Source organism: Fukomys damarensis, unplaced genomic scaffold (assembly GCF_012274545.1).
Source record: "Fukomys damarensis isolate Sample0158 unplaced genomic scaffold, DMR_v1.0_HiC HiC_scaffold_27, whole genome shotgun sequence".
NCBI classification, from domain to species: domain Eukaryota; kingdom Metazoa; phylum Chordata; class Mammalia; order Rodentia; family Bathyergidae; genus Fukomys; species Fukomys damarensis.
Genome location: NW_022900939.1, coordinates 24,467,220 through 24,488,582, shown reverse-complemented (window position 1 = coordinate 24,488,582; position 21,363 = coordinate 24,467,220). Strand labels below are relative to the sequence as shown.

General features: G+C 54.7%; 2 protein-coding genes across 2 annotated transcripts in view; one reads left to right on the top strand and one right to left on the bottom strand.

Moving 5' to 3' along the window:
• The window catches only part of Macrod1 (mono-ADP ribosylhydrolase 1), a 139,100-nt gene that overhangs the window by 86,375 nt on the left and 31,362 nt on the right, over positions 1-21,363 (bottom strand). The window lies entirely within an intron of this gene.
• On the top strand, positions 496-15,721 carry Flrt1 (fibronectin leucine rich transmembrane protein 1). Its single transcript, XM_010636106.2, has 2 exons — positions 496-1,060; positions 10,864-15,721. Exon 2 carries the CDS (start codon positions 10,913-10,915, stop codon positions 12,935-12,937), a length of 2,025 nt encoding a protein of 674 aa, XP_010634408.1. The 5' UTR covers positions 496-1,060; positions 10,864-10,912; the 3' UTR covers positions 12,938-15,721.

The window sequence follows — 21,363 nt, the reverse complement described above, 5'->3', positions numbered from 1 at the left end:
GCTCACAGGAAAGTGGCATTTAAGAAAACAGGCTCTGGGGTTGGGATGTCGCTTGGATGTGTGAGGGCCTGGGTTCCATCTCCAGCCAGGCAGCCCTGACAGTGCTCATGTCCGTGTGGGCCTCAATTTTGTTGGGTGTGATCATCTGTATTGTCTTTGGCAGGTGAGGAGGCAGAGAGTGGGGGAGAAGAGGCTGTCTCTTTGCAGAGGGGACCAGAGGTGAAGCAGGAATAACCCCCTCCTGCCTCCCAGCAAGAAAACCTTCTTTGCAAACGGGAGCAGCCATGCGGGACTGAGCCCCTGCCCGCCAAAGCATCTTCCCGAAGCAGGGCGTGTGGGGCCTGACAGCTCCTCGGTGAACATCTGAACTCCTCAGCGGGGTAATGGACTCTCTCCTTCCCCTGGAGACACAGCCTGACTGGCAGGAATACCGATTCTTTGGAGAGTGGCTCCCTCTCAGCTCTGTCACGCAAGAATGCTCTCTGCACCGAGCCCATTCTGCCAAGTGTCTTAAAGGGATTTAAAAAAAAAAGAAGAAAAAAACCTTGGTAAAGAAAAAGGCACACAACGGCCTTTCAGAGGAGGTGGCGGCCTGCAGACAAAGGGCAAAAGTTAAAAGAGGACGGAGGAAGTGGCAAGCAGGGAGAGGCCACCCCCTGGGGAGGTGTGGGGCATGCCCCAGGAGAAGGGGCCAGAAGACCCTCCTGTCCCACTCCCAAGCCCCAGGGGCCGCACAGGGTATCCCTGTGCACCCAGAGCATAGGCCCTCACCTGAGGTGGCCTAGGGAGCCAAGGATGCTACCTGGGACCTTCAGCCTCACCTAAACGGGTGAGTCCAGAAGAGAGAAGCACAGGATCCCCTCCGCAAGCCTCCAGTGTCCCTCACACTGCCAGTGTACCTAGATGTGCACTCTGCTCTCACAGCCCTTGGCCTGTTAGGGCCACAGGGCCAGGAATGTGAGTGTGGCCTGGGCCTACTGTGTCCCTCAACATCAGCAAGGACCTGGGGAGCAGCCACTCTGGTAGGACCCTGAAGTCCAAGGGCTGTGGCAGCAAGGAGGTAAGGCTGAGGGGCACTGCCGTGGGGGGAGGCTCTCAGCCAAGCGGGAAAGATGGCTGGGTTTCATTTTCTTTTCTTTTCTTTTTTTTTTTTTTTTCATTGAGTTTATTGGTACTTTTTAGGTATACAGTACAGTTACATTCCTCATTGGGTCTCATTTTCTGAAGGCTCTTTTCCAGGCTGGGTCCCACAGGACCATTTCAGAGAATCGCACCTATGCAATTTCACAAAGCATGCCGGTCACTGGCCCAGGGTCAGCCTCATTTGCTGCCCGGCAGCCCCATGCTGCTGGCCCCACGAAGGGTAGGCAGCCACTGGAGCACAAGGAACTGGCCTCCTGGACTTAACTGCAAGTGGGGATCTCTCCTCTCGGCATCTCTCTGCCTAGATTGCTGGGCTACCAGTTCTGCCCAATGGGGGTAGAAGTGAGGCCTCACTGTGAGTCTGGGCAGCTGCTCTGGGGAAGCTGGGCTCCTGGCCTTGGCACTGTTTGCTCTTGAACTGGAGGGAGCCCACAAGTCCTTTCCATCCCAGCCTGTCCCTACTCTCCCAGGCAGACCCAGGGTGGGGTGATCTCAAGCTTTCAGCCTGCTTCTCGTAGGCCTTTGTTCATCTGCTCCACCTTCCAGATGGCGCCCAGAGAGGGCAGTGAGTGCCCCATAGTTGCACAGAGGCTGAGTGCACTCTCCAGGTGGGGCGGGGGGCCACGAAGTGTCCATAAACACAAATCCCAGGCAACCCCAAGCAGTAAGCAGCCAGCAGTGCTCTGAGTAGGGCAGGGAAGCCCCAATTCATTACCAAGATGGAAAATGACACTTCCCTCACACTCTGCCCCATGAGAGGGGCTGATTTATGACTGCGCCAGGGCCGGGACATCCGTCAGCACGGCACAGCGCGCACGCCGTCTGAGGGGGCATTAATAGCCGTGTTATTAGCCACCGGCATGAAAGATGCCCTGCGGATGGGCTATTTGCTGTTATTTATTATAAAGGCGTGCCAGCCGGCAGGCAGCGGGCTGCAAGGCGCTGAGCCCAGCTCGGCCCCTGCCGTGCCATCCTCCTTCCTCCTCCTCTTAGCATCCCTGCCTGGCTACCCAGCACTTGTCCCCCTCCTTCTAGCCCCAAGGAAGGGTGGGGGTAATTGCAGAGGGGAGCAGCTGCCAGACCTGATGGGGAATCTGCTTGCAGGCTTTGAGGCTTCCCTGAACCCCAAAGGCAGAAAAGCAGAAGGAAACCAACTGGGCTTTGGGGGCCAGACATATCTGTGGGTCCAGGGTGTGTGGCTCAGGTGGCTCCTTCCCTTCTCTGAGTGCCTCTCCTCTGGCACTGGGGATGCAGGCCCTGAAGGGCTGTGGCCAGCTGGAAGGGGATGCTGCCAGGTACTGCTAATGCTAACAGGCCTGAGCCCACAGGGGAAAGAGGGTCTGTGGACTACTGGTGGCAGAAAGCAGCCAGCACGAAGCCCTGCTTGAGTTGGGACACTGCCCACCATCACTCTCCCACCAAGGCCCTGGAAAGGGCTTGAGAATTCAGTGCCAAGGCCAAAGGAAATGGGCCAGGGAGGGCTGTCTCTCTGCCAGGCCTGTCCCTCCCTGCACATTGGGCCCTCATCTATAAAACGCAGACCATCTCCAAAGCCAATCTAGGGTCCCGCAGGGTAGACTCCACCGTGTATACACGAGGAGTGGGCAGGAAGGAGTGAGGGTCAGATGCTTGGAAACTGACGTCTACCTGGGCAGTGCCAGGCCACTGCCCATACCCAGGTGAGCAGGGCTCTTTCCTGGGCTGGGGATCTCGGGGGCAACTGGGAGAGAAGCATCAACAGTGAGTGCCCGACTCTTACCACCTGTGACACGATTCAGACCAGTTGCCTGCCTCTTCAGGCAGTTATGGCCAAGGCATCCAGTCAGGATGAGCTTCCAGGCTCTGGGTCTCAGGTTCTGGGGCCTCCTTCATTCATTCAGCCAACGCCGACCCAGCCCCTGCTGGCAAGGATTCATGCTAGGCACACACATGCTATCACCTGACTGCAGGAGTTTACTTCCTAGTGGGAGGAGCCACACAATCAGCTGGTGACCAGCAAAGTGCTGATAAGTAGGGGTCCCAGTTGGAGCCTGCCTCCCACCTGTTACAGACGCTCACAGCCCTGGAGAGACTGCTTCCGGCAGGTGCCAGCCTTTTGTTTAGGATCAGTACTGCATTAGTCTTCAGCAGCCACTGTGCATCCTGCTCTTCTCCTGGGGCTCCTTGCTGTGGCCCAGGATCCTGCTGGTAACTGAGGAGTCTGGTAGCACAGACACCATGGCCCAGCCCTAATTTTGGGGATTGTCACTAGCTCTGTTGCCACTGCCTTCCCTCTTCCTGCTCCTGGGTTAAAAAAAAAAAAAAAAAGCCTTTAGGCCCCTCTTCTCCCCTCTGAAATTCCACAGGGCTTTGTTTTTTGCTTCCCCAAAGAAATTAAGTCTCATTCTAGGCAGTTTTACTACCAACGGACATAGGCAGAAACATCAGATAGAAGAACGTCTTATTAAATAATGCTGAGAGAGAGAGAAACAAAATTACACATCTCCTTTCGTCCCTCTATCCCTTCCCAGGCCCACATAGTTTAATATCGAACACTGTTATCAATATAATTAACCTCCTAAGACACAATTTTGAAGTTTTATTTTCTAAAGCGATTTGCAGTCTCTGAAGCTCAGGACATCCCACTGCCTGGCACTGGCACCGCCCCGCCGGCCCACACAGTTAGGTGAACTCGCTGTGCATTTTTAGTGGATTTGCATACCTGTCTGCAATTACCATTACTGCCAGCGATAACAGCTGATGCATAATGCATGCAGCATGAAATTAGAAAAATAATTAACTTTAGGTTTTAAAAGAATCCCCACTTCCACCCCTACCCCCACACATCACAAGTTCGGTGTGTCGTGACTGGACGAGACCAGGAGTGAAGTTGTCTGGGGTGATGGGTGAGGCTGGCTGGCACCCCTGGGAGGCAGGCTTAGAGCGTCCTTGGAAGTCATAGCAGCCACACCCCCACCCCTCCCCAAGAAAGTGCCCCAGGTGGGTATGCAGGCCAAAGGCAGCTGCCAGAAGGAGGGCTTAGCAAAGCCCTCAGATGCAAGTCCAGGTTCACCTATTGCTGCCCATTGCAACAGCAGCAGCTCCCTCATTCTAAACACTGTTCTGTGAGGTGCTGGAAGTAACCTCCTTGATCTTTACAAGGGCCCAGGCAAGTGGGTCCTCTATGACCCCATTTTACAGATGAGACCCTTGGCCACACTGCGGCAAGCTGAGGAGCTGGACCGTGCACCGGCAGGCCCCAGCCTGATGGCTTCGTGGGTTAGGGGCTTCCAGGGTGGAGGCTCTCCCCAGGCCTTCTGGAGCACAAGGATGCAGGTAGACTTTCCCACAGTCTACTTGTAGGTTAGCCCCCCAGAAGTACTGGCTGGGTGAAAAACTGTGGGGTCCTTCATTAATTTAAACAAAAGTTTTGCTGAAGTCCCATCACAGAGATGGGCTACCCTGCCATGGTAGCAGGTGATCAGGCGATAGCCTGGGGTCTTGCTAGTCTTTCCCCTCCAGTGCTGAAACACTGCTTCCATCTGGGCCCTGCCCTGCATACCTTACTCCTGCCTCAGTGTTCATGAGGATCTGGGATGCTTAGGAAAGGTCTAAGGGATTTCTGCTGAAGACAAGGCACTTTCCTGAGACCCCCCAGAGACTGGAACAAGGACCCAGGGGTGTACACACCAGTGCCAGGCTACCTAGGCAGCCAGGTTACTAAAGACCTGTGCAGTTAGGGGTGGAGTAGCTCACAGCCTCCACAGGAGACAGGGTGGGGTGGACTATAGTCTCAACTATGTAGCTTCAAATATTTTGCATCTGCTTGAGCACATTTATTCTTCCTTGCAAACATGTCACAGATGCAGGATGACCCTGTCTGAGACCCCACATCCAGTGATGGGGCAGTTAGAGAAAAAGGACCCAGGCCAGGAGCTGCAAGGATGCAGGCATGGTGGCTGTCTCCTTGCTAGCTTCAGGAAGTGCTGTGCGTAGGAAATAGCATTGCCAGTTCTATGACAGCCAGGAGGCTGCAGCTGGCATCCCCAGCCAAGGGCAAACCTTGGGCACAGGCTTTAAGCCACAGGGTCAGGCTCCATGAAACCGCTGCAAGTTGCAAGACTTATAAAGCCACTCAACTCCTGGCCCACAATGTTCCCCAAACCTGGGAAACCAGGAGAGCCCGCAGTCTCCTCCACTCCTGTGGTGGACCCACAAGGGTATTCTGCACTGTGCAGCTTGTGGAGCACTGCCGAGGGTAAGGAGAGAGGAGAGGAAAAGTCTCAGGGTGTCAGGGGATCAGGCGTCATGGAGGAGGCAAGGTGAGGCTCTGGTCACTTATGCACTGGAGGGGCCAGCCTGGCCACTGGGCAACAGAGGTTCACCTGGACTCCAATCCTACTTTGGGCTTCCTACAGAAGTGGACCTAGGCTAGCCCTTCGAAGAACCCTGGAAAGAGCTCAGGGGCTGGTGGGACCTCAGGCCCAGCCACTGAATCCCAGTGACAGAAGAGGAAATGGCAGGTCAGAGAGGGAAAGGACTCACCCCAGAACAGGTTCTGTACGCCAAGTGACCAGGAGCTGAGGCAGGAGGGTCACAATTTTACACAAAGGGTAGGTAACTTGGCAATTTAAAAAGATCATGTCTCAAAATTAAAAAAGAAACAAAAACAAAAACAAAAACTTTAAGGGCTTGGCATCGGCTGGGCGTGATGGCACATACCTATAATCTCAGCACTCAAGAGGCTGAGGCAGCCTAGGCTACGTAGTGAGTTCAAGGCCAGCCTGGACTACAATGATACCCTGTCTCGAAAGACAAAAAACAAACAAACAAACAAACAAACAAATAGGCTGGGGCATACAGCTCAGTTTGAAGGCCCTGGGTTTAATCCTCAGTACCACAAACTTAAGGGGGCCATAGAAGTTAACATGGGAGCTAGGTAAGTATGCTAGGGTGGAGGTGGGGGACAGCCAGAGAATTAGAGCAGTGTTTTGGGTACTGGAGATCGAACTCAGGACCTCACACTTGCTGCTGAGCTAAATCCCCAGCCGGGCAGTTTTTAAACTTTGCATATGAGGACACACAGGCTGCCTTTATCAAGTGACACTTTGCATGTATAATCTCACTGATTATTCAGTTTTAAGAGCAACTATAGTAACCACACATATAGGTAAGGAAAGTGCAGTTAGAGGACAAGCAACATGCTCGACGTCACACAGCCTGAAGTGGCAGAGGCAGGCCTTCTGCCACCCAGGATTCCGACTCGGAAGGTGTTAGGAGCTAACGACTATGAGAATGTCCAGCACGATGCCTAGGTCACCCGGAGATAAGGGAGGTCTGGGATACCTTCAGCCTGAGCCTTCCACTGCTCCCAACCCCTACCCCTCCAGGGGCTGCAGGGATCCTGCTGTCAGTCACAGAGCTGGTAGGGTGTAATTCATGCCACACCGAAGCCTACAGGACCTGCACAGCGATGACAAGTGAACCCATAAAAGATGGCCACATAAACTATCAAACACACAACAAGGAAATAAAAAGGCCACCAGGCACCCACACAATTAAAAGCTCTTCCGAGGTGTGCTGTCTTCCTCCCCACCTTGCTCAACCCTGTTCCCAGAGCCAGAGGGCTCAGCCTCTGGCTGGCCTTGGCGAAGGGGTGGCAGGACAGGACCGGCCAAGACAGATGAGCCGGCAGACGGGAACAGAAAGGCCTTGGGTTCCTGCCTCCCAAACACTTCTCTGTTATCCATCAAGCATCTCTGAAAGGTGCAATTTAGACTCTATTATGATGCTGGCCTCTAGAGGCTGGGGACTGCTGGTGAGCTGAGCGGGCACTGGCAACAGATGTCCATGCCAGAGTTCGGTGGCTGGCCTCGGTTTGGCTTTCACAAGTTTGGCCCCTGCTCAGGGCATGACCGGGAATAGCTAAGGGCAGAGGCCACTATCCCTCCTGCTGGGATGCAGAGGTGTGTGTGTCCTCTGGTCAGACGCTGGGCCGGGCAGAGGTGTTTCTGTGCTCAGACCAGACCCCAGAGACCAAGGCCAGCGGCCTTGGAGCAGAATGGGCCTCCCCTGCTCCATCTGCCTCCTTCCTGAGCCACTTGAGACAGGACCTGCAGGCTCTGTGACCTCCATGGTCCTGGCTCTGCGCAGAAGGGAGAGCTGTGCAGCCAGGAGCCTGGGCCCTCACCTCTCAGAGCCTCAGGGACCAAGGACCTATGTGATACGACAGACCACGCCTGTGAAGAGCGAGTGGGTGGGCCCTGGACTGAGGTTCTCCCCAGCACCCGGGTTCATCCCTGTCCTCTGAAGGCTGGGGTGTGTCTGCACGCTGCCCTCTGCTCACTTCAAACCTGACCTCCCAGTCTCCTGAGGTGGCAAGGGGTGAGTGATCAGGTGAGGGCTGGGCAGCCTGTGACACCCACAACCTCCTTCCACTCTGCTCGGATCTCACGCAAAGAAGGCAGAGGCTCGAGGACAGCAGCACTGCTGTGAGGACGGGAGAGCCCTCGGCCCAGCCCCGTGTCATGCCCAGGCAGGCTGGGGCAAATCCTCACTCCACCACCTCCCACCTTGGGACCACAGCACGTCTCTCTGTGCCTCAGTTCCCTCGTCTACAAAATGGATCAATAACAGCTTCTCTAAAATATTTAGCAGACATCTGTGATGTATCAACTGGTGGGCTGGGCCCAGTGGAGAAGACACCTCCAAACCTATACTGCTTGCCTTTTTTTCTTTTGCAGTACTGGGGATTAAACCCAGGGAAAGTCTACCAATGAGCTATATTATAACCTTTTTAACTTTTCATTTTGAGACATTACATTTTAAACCTGGTAAATCGCCTTTCTTTTATGGGATCGCTTGTCATCGCTGCGCTTCACTAAGTTGCTCAGTCTGTCCTTGAACTTGTGATCCTCCTGCCTCAGCCTCCCAAATAGTTGGGATTACATGTGTGCACTACCACACCTTACTTCAGACAATTTTTTTTTTTAAAGTCAAGCAACACAGTAGTTGGTGGTAAACACTATATTGACAGAAGCAGTGTGTTCTGGGGTCAAAGTTTTGGATAGGGTGGTCGGGGAAGGCTTCATAGAAGGTGGGGAGGCAGCAAGTGTGTGGCTCTGAGATAAGCCTCAGGCAGAGAGAACAGCATGCGAGAGGGCCCTGGGGTAGCAGAGTGTGCCTGGCTACTGCATAAGGGAAGGGTACAGTAGACAAGGCCACTGAGGTGCTGCTGCAGGTCCCATGGGTCCTTGACAGCCACCGTGATGGTTGTGGGGGTCTCTGGACAGAGAAGTGATATGAAGATTTTACCAGGTGACTCTGGATGCCCAGGAGGGGAAGAATGGCTGGAGAATGTGTCAGAAGGCTCAGGGATGGAGGCGATAGAGCCAAGCAGCCCTGTTGGGGCCAGCTGGGCTCAGACAGATATCACCAAGAAACAAAGCCAACAGCCAAATCCTGAGGCCAGGTGTGGAGCAGTTTCTGGTGTACCACAGAACCCAGAGCCAGGAAAGGTGCTCTGGGCCTGCAGGGGTGGGTGGGTGGGTCATGACCAGGGCCTGGGCTGTGGGTAGGAAGGGGCAGCCAGGTGTCCTCATTCTTAGGCGGCCAGCACTGTCAGGAGGGGCCTGAGCATCAGAGAAGAGCTCATCCACCCTCCTTCCCCCAGCTCCCTGACTTCTGCTCTCCTTGAGCAGCACCTCATCCTCCAGTGAGTGAAGCGGCTGGGTACCTCCCAGCCCTCACCTGGTTTTAGGTGGGGTGGCAGGGACTCGTTCTCAACCTGCCCTGGGACCTTCTCATGGACTCCAGGTCACCAGGGTCTAAATGAAGTCCATGTGTTGCCCTGAGAAAATTCAGAGATTTGGAGGCCTTGGAGCTGCTGGGCCTGGGAAAACAAGAGGAGCTGAGAGCAGACAGAGAGTTCTCTCTGTCCTCAGGTGTCATAAGCGCCTCACCACACTAGACCCACGGAGGCCACAGTCCCCGCCCTAAGCACCTGCAATTTAGTCAGGAATATTAAAATCCAGTCACCCATCAGTGTGACCTGCTGCCTGTGGAGAACCACAAGCTGGTGATGGCCAAGATTCTGGCTGGTGCCCCAGACAGGCTGGCTTCCTCCTTATCACTTTTCAAGGGGCCTTCAGTAAACTGGTGTTGCCCAGCTGTAGTTTTCTCATCTGTTACATGGAATGAGAGGGGCATCAATCTCATGTTGGCTGGAGAGTTCAATGACTTACATATTCAGAAAGCTCTAAGAAAGACTTTATTATAGTTTGAACAACCGTCCCACTAAAATGGGATCCCAGGGGCTGGTACTCGCTGGATGCTCAATAAAGATCTATTGAATGGATGGAGGAACAGACAGATGCACGGATGGGTAGATGGGTGGATGAAAGGACGGTGGATGGACAGGTGGGAGGGAAGATGGGATAGTGGTTGGATAGGTAGCTGGCTGGCTGGGTAGAGGCATGGATGAACCAATGGACAGATGGCTGCACGGATGAGTAGGTGGACAGAGCAAAGGAAGCTCTATCTGGGGCATCTGGAAGACCTGGCAGAGGAGGGGACATTTGAACAAGGTCCTGAAGGGTGAGGAGGAGTTTGCTGGCTGGAGAGAAAAAGCCCAGGAATAGAGAAGGACAGAGGAGGGAGAGCAGTTAGGCATGGTTGAGAAATGGCAGTGCTCAGTTACCAAGCCCTAAGCGTTAGGTCCCCATGGGCTCATGCAGTAGGGGCCAGTTCCACTCCACACTCCAGGGCTGCCCTCCCAGGCTTCAGCCTCCCCTCAGTCCAAGAGGCCACTGTGTCCCACCACTGAAGCCTGTGTGGCCCCACCTTTACAGCAGAGCTTTGCTGGTTTCCCTACCGAGAAGGAAAGATAATTTATTTTAATTGATTTTTTTTTACCATTATGAACATTAAAATAATGAGAAAAATCTATCTTGCAATTTTTCTATTTGTGAAAACTGAAATCACACCTTGCACATAATTCCCTCAGAGCACAGACAACACCTCCCTCCTTTTATTTGTCTCATTTCTTTAAATGCAACAAAGCTGATGTACACATATATGTATTTCTGCATTTGCTGGAAGTTTCATGGTTCGGGAGGGGAGCAGAGTACTGAATAGTTTCCCACACAGCATGGTACATCAAGCTAGGAAGGGCACCTCTGATATGAAGCAGTTTCCGTAAACACACAAGAAAGCAGCTCTGGTGACACCTCCTTCTTCTGTCTGTAAAATGTACGAGTGACAAAGAGGCCGTGGTGTTTTACCACCAGACAATGAAGCCCTGCTCTCTCCACTGCTCACCAGTGACAACGCTGGCAGTTCCCTTCTGGCAAGTTCCAGCGACGCCCCTCTGCTGAGCTCACAGGCTTTCCAGAAGCAAGCTTTGCCTTCAGACCTGGGCCTGTGCCAGAGAGCGATGTGTGTTCCCTGTTCCATTGAGAAACTGGCTCTGAGTCCATAAGACGCGCCCTAAATCTATCCCATCAACATTGACCAGCGCCTCTAGGATAAGCCATAAAGACCAGCTTAGAGGTGGAGTCTTGGAAGGAACAGCCCAAGTCACAGCCTGGCAGGCACTAAATTCACCTCCCCGAAGCACCAAATCCCACCCAGGAAGATGGGCAGGGCTTCGCTCCTGGTGACATTTAACTTCGAGGCATGAAGAGCCTGGTGGGCCGCTGTCCCTGACTCACCCTCACTGTACCTGTCTTGTGCTCCTTGCAGGTGTTGAGGCTCCGCATCAGGTGGGGTCAGGCTCCCCCAGCTGTCCACCATGGTGATGGTACACCCCACTGCCGCTGCCACTGCTACACCCACGGCGACTGTCACAGCCACCGTCGTGATGACCACAGCCACCATGGACCTGCGGGACTGGCTGTTCCTCTGCTATGGGCTCATCGCCTTCCTGACAGAGGTCATTGACAGCACCACGTGCCCCTCAGTGTGCCGCTGCGACAACAGCTTCATCTATTGCAACGACCGGGGGCTCACCTCCATCCCTGCAGACATCCCCGACGACGCCACCACCCTCTACCTGCAGAACAATCAGATCAACAACGCCGGCATCCCCCAGGACCTCAAGACCAAGGTCAATGTGCAGGTCATCTACCTGTATGAAAACGACCTGGACGAGTTCCCCATCAACCTGCCCCGCTCCCTGCGGGAGCTGCACCTTCAGGACAACAACGTGCGCACCATCGCCAGGGACTCACTGGCCCGCATCCCACTGCTGGAGAAGCTGCACCTGGATGACAATTCCGTGTCCACCGTGAGCATCGAGGAGGACGCCTTCGCCGACAGCAAACAGCTCAAGCTGCTCTTCCTGAGCCGCAACCACCTGAGCAGCATCCCCCCGGGGCTGCCGCACACGCTGGAGGAGCTGCGGCTGGACGACAACCGCATCTCCACCATCCCGCTGCACGCCTTCAAGGGCCTGCACAGCCTGCGGCGCCTGGTGCTGGACGGCAATCTGCTGGCCAACCAGCGCATCGCAGACGACACCTTCAGCCGCCTGCAGAATCTCACGGAGCTCTCTCTAGTGCGCAACTCTCTGGCCGCCCCACCCCTCAACCTGCCCAGCGCCCACCTGCAGAAGCTGTACCTGCAAGACAACATCATCAGCCATATCCCCTACAACACACTGGCCAAGATGCGTGAGCTGGAGCGGCTGGACCTGTCCAACAACAACCTCACCACACTGCCCCGCGGCCTGTTCGATGACCTGGGCAACCTAGCACAGCTTCTGCTTAGGAACAACCCCTGGTTCTGCGGCTGCAACCTCATGTGGCTTCGGGACTGGGTGAAGGCACGGGCGGCTGTGGTTAATGTGCGGGGCCTTATGTGCCAGGGCCCTGAGAAGGTCCGGGGCATGGCCATCAAGGACATCACCAGTGAGATGGACGAGTGCTTTGAGACAGGGTCACAGGGTGGTGCAGCCAATGCGGCCGCCAAGACCACAGCCAGCAACCAAGCCGCGGCCACCACACCCCAGGGATCGCTGTTCACCCTCAAGGCCAAGAGACCAGGGCTGCGCCTCCCTGACTCCAACATTGACTACCCCATGGCCACGGGCGATGGCGCCAAGACCCTGGTCATCCAGGTGAAGCCCCTGACAGCGGACTCCATCCGCATCACATGGAAGGCAACACTCCCTGCCTCCTCCTTCCGGCTCAGCTGGCTACGCCTGGGCCACAGCCCTGCAGTGGGCTCTATCACAGAGACCCTGGTGCAGGGGGACAAGACAGAGTACCTGCTTACGGCCCTGGAACCCAAGTCCACCTACATAATCTGCATGGTCACCATGGAGACTGGAAACACCTATGTGGCCGATGAGACACCTGTGTGTGCCAAGGCAGAGACGGCTGATAGCTACGGCCCCACCACGACACTCAACCAGGAGCAGAACACCGGCCCCATGGTGGGGCTGCCCCTGGCAGGCATCATTGGTGGCGCCGTGGCTCTTGTCTTCCTCTTCCTGGTCCTGGGGGCCATCTGCTGGTATGTGCACAGGGCTGGTGAGCTGCTGACCCAGGAGAGGGCTTACAACCGGGGCAGCAGGAAGAAGGACGACTATATGGAGTCAGGGACCAAGAAGGATAACTCTATCCTGGAGATCCGTGGCCCTGGGCTGCAGATGCTGCCCATTAACCCATACCGCGCCAAAGAGGAGTACGTGGTCCACACCATCTTCCCCTCCAATGGCAGCAGTCTCTGCAAGGGCACACACACCATCGGCTACGGCACCACACGGGGCTATCGGGACGGGGGCATCCCTGACATCGACTACTCCTACACATGATGCCGGCCTGCCCTGGCCCAGCCCCTGGACGCCGTCCTAAGTGGCGCCCGGCTCTGCCCAGCCCACTATGATCCCAGAGAGCAAGGAAGAGAAACTAATTCCACAATGACTTTCCCAGCGTAAAGCAAAGTTTGGGAAAGGTTGATGATCTGCTACAACACACCAGTGGTGGGTGGGAAAACATTTTTTTTTTTAACGAATAGAAGGCAGGAAGGGGAAGGGGAATCCAAAATTATTGGAGACATAATTTATCTCAAGTTATGCCAACTGGGGAGGGAAAACAAAAATAATACCGAAAGAAGGGTTGGGTTGGGGATTTTTTTTCCTGGACTGGAAAGATACTACCTGGACAACGTCTGTGTACACCTCGCACTCTATTCGGTGCCGTCACAAAAGAACCGTCAGAGAGAAGCCACCAACACACAGGCCCCCACCCAGCATCCTGCTGCCAGCTGCTCACAGGCAATGATGCGATGGAAGATTTTCAGGCACCTCACAAAGGAGAGAAGCAAAGAAAGCATCTTTTGCTATGGAGATATTGCCCTGAAATCTCTTCCCTGGATCTTTCCATGCCATTTCCCTGACAGATTTGCAGAAAGAGTCTTTCACTGCATTCTTGGAACAATTAATGTAGTCAATTAAAAAGAAAAAAAACGAACTTTTTTCTTCCTATGCTGAGCACTCTCCAGTTCCATGCATCCTCCGTAGACGCCCTGATGGAAGCCGTAGCTTTCCCTGCCACGTGGAGGTGCGTCTGTCTGCCTGTCTGTTTCTATGTCCTGTCTCTCAGTGCAGATGGGTAGATGGAGCTGCATACATCGTCCTTATAGCGCTCCTTGGGTCAGTTCTTACCATTTCCCGAGACAATAGAATTGCAAAAAAGTGTTGCTTTTCTCCTAGAAATCACTGAGTAAGTAGCCCATGTGTCAGGGGTGGGAATGAGGTGGAGGGAGGAGCCCTGGTCGGGTGGGGAGTGTTGCTGTTACTAGAAGCAGAGGCCTGTATGTCTTGGCAGGGTGGCTCAGGGAGGGACCATAAGGGCACTCAGCTGGCCAGAGCTGGGCCGTTGTCCTTTCTAACACAGAGAAATGTTTTCTTTTGACACTTAGGGCCCTCACCTCAGTTGGGTTTACTTGTGCTTCCTCCTGGATATGTAATTAGTGCAGGGACATTTTTAAATACACATATATGTATCAGCTGATTAGACCTTTTGGTTTCCATGGCTGCTCAAACAAAGCCCAGAAAAAGAAAATTTTCAGAAAATCCCTGAGAGACATCAACCCTCACACACATATTAGTGTAGAAAACAGCTCTGCCCGCTCCTGAGAGGAGAGACCAGATCTCTTTCTAAAAATGCCAGCCTCCAAAAGGGTTCCGACTGGGGCCCTCAGAAGAGCTAAAATTTTATTTCCTCCCTCTGGAATCAATGTCACTATCATTTATCAACTGACAGTGCAGTGTGGCGAGCCATGAGATTAAAACGATGATGAAATAATGACAACAGATCTGGAGAGGAGGAAAGCGTGGTACCCAGGGTTCCGGCGGCTGCTGCATCCTATACTCGGGGAGCTGGGGTCACCATCTGTCAATGTGTCTCTTGCCCCGCACCAGGAAAAGACAACATCAAAGCAGAGGCATTGCTCTAAGGGCAGGAGGATGAGAAGGTCTGCTCCTGACAGTGGTGTTTTCAAAAAGCCTCTGCCATTTGGACCAAAGCAAAGGCAGGAAGAAGAGGCCGGGCAGTGATCACAGGGCTGCCTGCGACATGCCCGAGCACTGTCGGCCTGTTGGACATTCAAAGAGCCAACTGGCCCTTCAGCAAAGAGGTGGGTTGAAAGCAATGTTCCTGCTGCTGCTCGCTGCTTGGGAAAAGTGGAGAGAGGTGCGGGTTCCCACTGTGGCCCAAGAATCATCACCACCAAAGCAGACCCCTACCCTCCAGCCCCAGGGCATGGCCAAGGGGCATGGACACTGCTCATTCCAAATGACCTTTTCCCCTTCTGCCGGGAACATTTTCCCACATGATGAGGTCCAGAGAGAAACTTTCCCAAGCCTTAATTTCAGGTCTGCATCAATGTTGCCTGTCACCCCACCACCACCAGCCTAGCTGCGGCACCATCCCTCACAGCTTGGAAAGGAAGAGGGGACCCCACACACCAGGGAGATCTGGCAGGAGGACTGCCTGGGGAGGGAAGTCCCAGCTCTCTGCTGTTTCTGAAGTGAGGCTCCCTCCCTTGAGGGCGTCCCTCTGGCCTACTTCAGGTTCCAGAAAAGTCAGCCCAGCCTTCCCTCTGCCTCAAGGCATCTTGCCTGCATGTGCAACACAGTACTGCCGGCATGCTCTGCCCCCTAGCTCACCAGGGTCCCCTTTCTCATTTCCTGCCCCAGGGAGGGTCAAGTCATCCCTCTGGTGGCTAGGAAGGAATTGAGGGGCATCTGGTGGCCTGGACCCTGACAGTGACTTGAGTGGTGCACTTTCCGCCCCTATCACACAGCAGGCCCAGGACCGCAAGGGCCCTGCCAAATGCCTGGGCACAGTGCCCAGGCTGAGGACCTGACTGGTCGCCTGCATGGGCTTCTTGCACTAACAGGGCTCAGCCCAGATTAGTTAGGCCTGCAGAGCCCAGACCCTGCCTGTTTCTCATGGGCAGTATTCCTAGCAGGGACCTCTAAATTCTGATGAAAGTGAGCACTCTGCTAGCCAGGGAGACCCAGAGACCTAGGCCCCTGTGAAAGCCCTTCTTTTTTTTTTTTTTGAGACAGTGTCCCACTGTGTAGTTGAGACTGACCTGGAACATCACTATGTGTAGCCCAGGCTGGTCTCGAACTCACAGTGATCCTCCTGCCTCAGCCTCCCGAGTGCTGGGATTACAGGCATGCGCCACCACACCCAGCTTGTGAAAGCCCTTCTTTTCTTTTTCGGTACTGGAGATCGAACTCGGGTCCTTGCGCTTGCGAAGCAGGTGCCAAAACCACTGAGCTAAATCCCCGGCCCCCTTCTTGTCTTTTCTGCCCCTCGGCACCCCGATATTTCCCAGTGTCCTTCCTGAGAGCAAGCCTCCAAAATCTGCTTCATGGTGGCCCCCAAACCAGGTCCCCTCTGAAACCGCATCCCCTACTAATCCAGCTCCTCCAAGCTGGCCTCTTAATACAAGATGGAGGAAGTTCGGGGCACCCAGCCGCCCCCACCTCTTAGAAGTGTGCAGAGCCAGCAGGCCAGCAATGACACCCCCAGGGTCTATTAAAACCTCCCTTCTGTGTGTGACGACACTCCCACTCCAGAGTCCACCACCAACCTGACCCTCGTGGTCCCTAACCAGCCAGAACCACCTCATCACCCTGAGCACTGATGAGTGTACTTTGTGGCATTTAAGGCAGGTTTACAGTTAAAAAAAGAAGAGGCCCATGACACTTCTTTGGTTAAGTGGTTTACCCTTCGTGGTAATTAGATGTAGCGATTGGAATCTCTTTTCTATTACATGGCAATTTTCCTTTAAATTTCCTCTAAAAAAAAAAAAGCAAGAAAGAAAAGGCAAAGAAGGAGAGAAGGCAGCAGGGCCATGTGTCATTTGCATTTTGCGAATGAGGCCTCTCATAAGCTCAGCTGAGGCATGGGGCCCAACGTATGGAATGCTTAAGAGATTACTAAGAATAAAATGTATTAATTAGTCATACTCAATTCCGCAGACATGATGTGCATCAAAAGCTCCTTTTCTTCCCTCTTCTGCTTTCCCCTTCCCGAGGAAGCCTCCATCTTTACTAAATGGGCTGCTTCCTGGCCCACCTCCATGTTAGCGCGTCATCCCCACCCCTCCAGGGCTGGGGGCCTGGGCTGAGGGCAGGAGCCGGGCACTGCTCCTTCCCTGCTCTGGCTGACGCTGGCAGGGGTGTGGCAGCCCCCGGGGAAGATGGCAGCGGCTGGGAGGGGCCAGCCTTCCTTCAAGGAAGCCCCAGTCTACTCAGAGGTCCCTCCCCACTTACAGGCACCATCTTTTCAACAAGGGTGAGAGGGAGCCAGAAAGCGTGTGTGGCTGTCTGGCAAATACAAGGCCTCCGTTTCTCCTTCTGTAAAGCAGGAATGCCCTGGGCTGGGCTCAGTTGCTTCGGAGACTGAGGGGGCCTCCCTTCCCCTGATTCTGGAGGGCTCCAGCTGGCCTGAGGAAGGTGGGGGAATCCTTGCGGGGCCTGAGGGGCACCAAGCCCACGCCAGCCTCTGCCTGAGCCTCCTCCACCACCAGCCAGAGGGAAGAAAAGTCTGAGGCACACTCAGGACAGCATCCCACCCCAGCCCCCCACAAGTGGCAGCTCAAGTCCCAAAGCCAACCTGCTCCAGAAATCTGCTTCCTGCTTAGTGCGCCAGGGAGGAGGACAGGGCTTCTGAGCCTCTCGCTTATGAAAAATACAACAAGGAAAATTGGATGCAGCAGGCGGGGAGCGATGGGGCTGTAAGAGAACTGGGGGAGAACTGGGGCGGAAGGGGGGGCTCAGGCGGGGTGTAGCAGGCTGTGCCCCCAAGGGCCACGTGCAGGAGTTCCGTGCGCCATGTCCCCTGCTCACGCTGAAATCGGTGCAGGTGAAGGTGGCTGAAGCTGCGCGCGTGCGCGCCCTGGATGGGCGCCAGGGTGAGCGCTAAAGCGCAACTCACAGGCCTTCCGGAATGCAGAAAGAGGAGGCATTTTTTTTCTTTAGGAGGGATAAAAAGGCTCAAAAATGCAAATCATTACCATTTACAACCAAGCGAGTCTGCTAAATTGATTAGGAGAGATTAAACTCTCAGAGGTGAAGCAAAGAGGGTTTCTTGTGGCCTCTAAACCTGCCCCAAGTGGCCAACCACACAGCAGGGGTTTTCCAGGCCAGAGCTTGGGTGTGGAGGGGCCAGGCTGGCTCCAGCCAGGGGTCTGGTGCCCGGGCCTCTGGGCCAGGAAGGGCTGCTGTGGCCCACTTGGGTCACCAGACATGCCCAGCCTCCAAGCAGAGACTCTGGCTCTGACTTCCAGGTTTCACCTGCCTTCATGGGTGACAAGCCACCCCCGGGTCAGTGGGTCAGTCCCACCACCTAGCCACAATGTGGTGGACCAGCGGCTCTCTGGTACCACCGAAAGCTCAAAGTTTCTCCGTCCCTGAGAGAGTACGATACCTATTGTGGGATCTGCTCCCTGTGCCAGGGAAAGGGTAAACCCAACTGTGAAGGAAAAGGAGAGACAGGGAAGAGAAACCCTGGCACATCAAAGGAGGCAAGGCAGTGAGCCTCCCATCGCCGGGAGCATTCAAGCACTAGATGGGGATATGGCAGACACTTTCCTGCCTAAGCCAAGGTCTGGCTCTTCGACTAAAAGATCTTGGTTCTTGCCTTTGCTTTCTCATACCGCCCCCACCCCGACCCAGGAGGAGGCAGGGCCACATATTCTCTAGGGTGAGCTCAGGGAGTGAGGAGGGGCTGAAAGCCCTGTACCCTCACACCCCAGGCTACCTCCTGGGCCTGTTCCTTAGACCCTGCTCTGGCCACGGCTGCAACTAAACACACCGGACAGCACCACCGTCCATCATGGCCGGCTGACGGTGCCTGGGGCACTATTCACTCCGTGGTTTTTAAGCATTTACCGATTCTTTTGAAATGTTCCAAGTAGTTGCCTGAAATATCTACATTGGCTTCTTTTTAAAAACTGACAAAAAGATTCCTTTTGTTCCCCACCCCATCTCTGTTGTCCCTCCCTCCCGTGGCTTTTTATTTTCCCTGCTTTGGGAAATCCCATTGTCCTCATCCTATGTGGAGGGCGGTGTGCCCGGAGATCCCGGTGCCACAGGGGCAGAGTCCTGCCACTTTCCCTTTCCCCTGGGGACACCGCACCCTGGGCTCCGTGAGGTCTATCACTGCCCTCTACCCCTTGTTACTGAAGTGCCCAGCTTGTGCCTGGAGGAGGCAGTGGGGGCATTGTGTACCCAGTGCCTGGGCTGACCCTCTACTTTCTACAAGGCCAGCCCCCAAGTGCCCCTACAAGGCACTGAAGCCACATGGCAGGCAGGGCGGCCAGACCCTGGCCCGAGCCATCCACCCCAGAGAGTCCTTACAGGAAGGTCTTTTGCTGTCACTAGCCCCAAACCCCTTTAACGGTCATCAGGGGATGGTCACTCAAGAGAAATACCAGATCCCCACACTCACAATTAGCACCTGCCTCGCCAGGATCATTGAGGCCCAGCACAGGACTGGGGGACATAGCGGGGCACAGTCCTTTCTTCCCCAATGGAATGAGCCACCACCACCTCCTCTTCATCCTCCTCATCCTTGCCAGCTGCCTTCTGCCCGCTGGGCTCCCTGCGAGTGGCCTGAGTATTGACAACCACAAGCTTCTCATCCTACACCCACCACGCTGGTGGCTTGGCACAGAGGGGGCTGTCTGAGCACCTTGCCCATCCGGAAGCATCCAACTCTGCTTATGCCCACTGTGAGCCTGATGAGAGGTGCTGATTGGGTGAGATCCCAACCTCAGCTCCAATGTGTGCCTCAGTTTTCCCTCTTCAAGTCTTGCCTCCAGTGAGTACAGAGAACTGGAAGACAGCCCCAGAGGCGGGCAGGAAGTGGGGTCCTGAGTGACACCCACCTTGCCTGATGCTCCACCAAGTGTTCACACACCCGAACCACCTGGAGGAACTGAGCGGGCTCCCTTCTCAAGAGAAACAAACACATTGTGAACTGACAATCAATTTGGCAGTGTTCCAGGCCACCCCTCTGGTGGCAGTCGGAGAGCCAAAGGTTCTGGGCACAAAGGGGAAAGACACACACATCCGTGAGAGTAGCCTTAGATTCCCCCTACCCAGCACCACCACCTGCCAGTGGCCTCAGCTGAGAAGCCCACCCTGGAGTCCGGGGCAGAGTGCAGGGATGAGGGCCCTGTGTCTTCCAGCTCTCAGAGGGAGGCAGCCATGGGAAAGAAGCCATAGGCCTGGCTTTGGAGCCTTGTCTGTCGCCTAAGAGGGAGAAGCCAGGAGACATTGGGAGCGAAGGCTAGGGGAGGCGCTGGGCAGGCCAGCCAGGGGGCGGTGCGCTGTGTGAGTCTGCTGGCTGGGGCCATCGGGCAGGCACGTGCAGGGAACCCAAGGGTGAACACCGTAGGAGGACCAACCTCCAAAAAGCACTGCAGAGTGAATGCTCCCCCTGCCAAGAACCAGAGTTCCCTCCCGGATGTTCAACACAACTTGGAATCATTTGGTCTCGTGAAGCATCCTGGGGTGCATGTTCAGTGTGACCCCCTTCCCAGCAATCTGTGAGGGGAGGAAGAGGCAGGACAGGGTCCTTGGCCAGACCGTAGTGAATGGGGTGGTTCTTCTGCTTCAGGAGGTGGGATGCCAGGGCAGCTGATGGCACCAGGGTGTGGGGGACAGGCCTGGGTTCCCAAGCCTGTGGCCGAGGTGCCTTCTGCTGTTCGAGAAGCCCCTGTCCTAGCACCCCCAGCTCCCCAAGCCCCCTGGCTGTCCCTGCCCACAGAACTAGGCCCGTGAGGCCATGTGGCTGCAAGCTCCTTGTCTTTTTTCTTTTTCTCTGAAGGGCAAAGTAATCTTGGGGGGCTGAATGGCAGACTTCCCCCACTGCTCCTGCTGCCACCTGCGACCAGGCTGGCTGCCTTGGCCTGGCTCCTAGGGCCAGCCGAGCATGGTCTCAGGCCTGCCTGCCTCATTCCCAACCTCACCACCCGACTGGGGTTTTCAGAAAACCAAGACACACAAACACTCACCACGACAACAACACAAACCAAAGTGCACTGCAAACCGCCCTTTGGCCTCCTTCTTGTAGGTGCCTTGAAACTTCACTGTTGAGATGAATGTGATTAACTACTTGGTCCTATTTTCTGTTTGTCTGTTTTCATATAAAATGTCTAAGTCCACCTGCTTTGTCCTTTCTTGAAGTAAATAGAAAGATTTAACTTTTACAGTTGTCCCGACTGCTGACTCTCGGCTCGTTGGCCCTGCACATTAGGGACCAGGTGGTCCTATGTGGTCTCAATTGTCTAGACATCACCCCTGGGGTGGGCTCTGCTGCTGGGATCCACTGGGGTGCTGGTCAAACAGAGTGGACACTCTGGGGCTGAGGTTCCCTGGGGCACAATGGGAACCATGTGTTGGTGCAAGCCTATAATCCCAGCTACTCAGGAGGATAAGGCAGGGGGATTTCAAGATTGAGCACAGCCTGGACAACTCAATGAAACTTTAAAAAAAAAATTAAAAAAGGCATCCTGGGCTACATTGAGAGTTTTAAGCTAGCCTGGACTACATAGCAAGATCTTTCTAGAAAAATAATAATAATAATAACAGTAATAAAGGGCTGGGAGTATAGTTCAGTGATAGAGTGCTGAACCAGCATTCTCAAAGCCCTAGGTTCTATCTCCAGTATCTCTCTCTCTCTCACACACACACACACACACACACACACA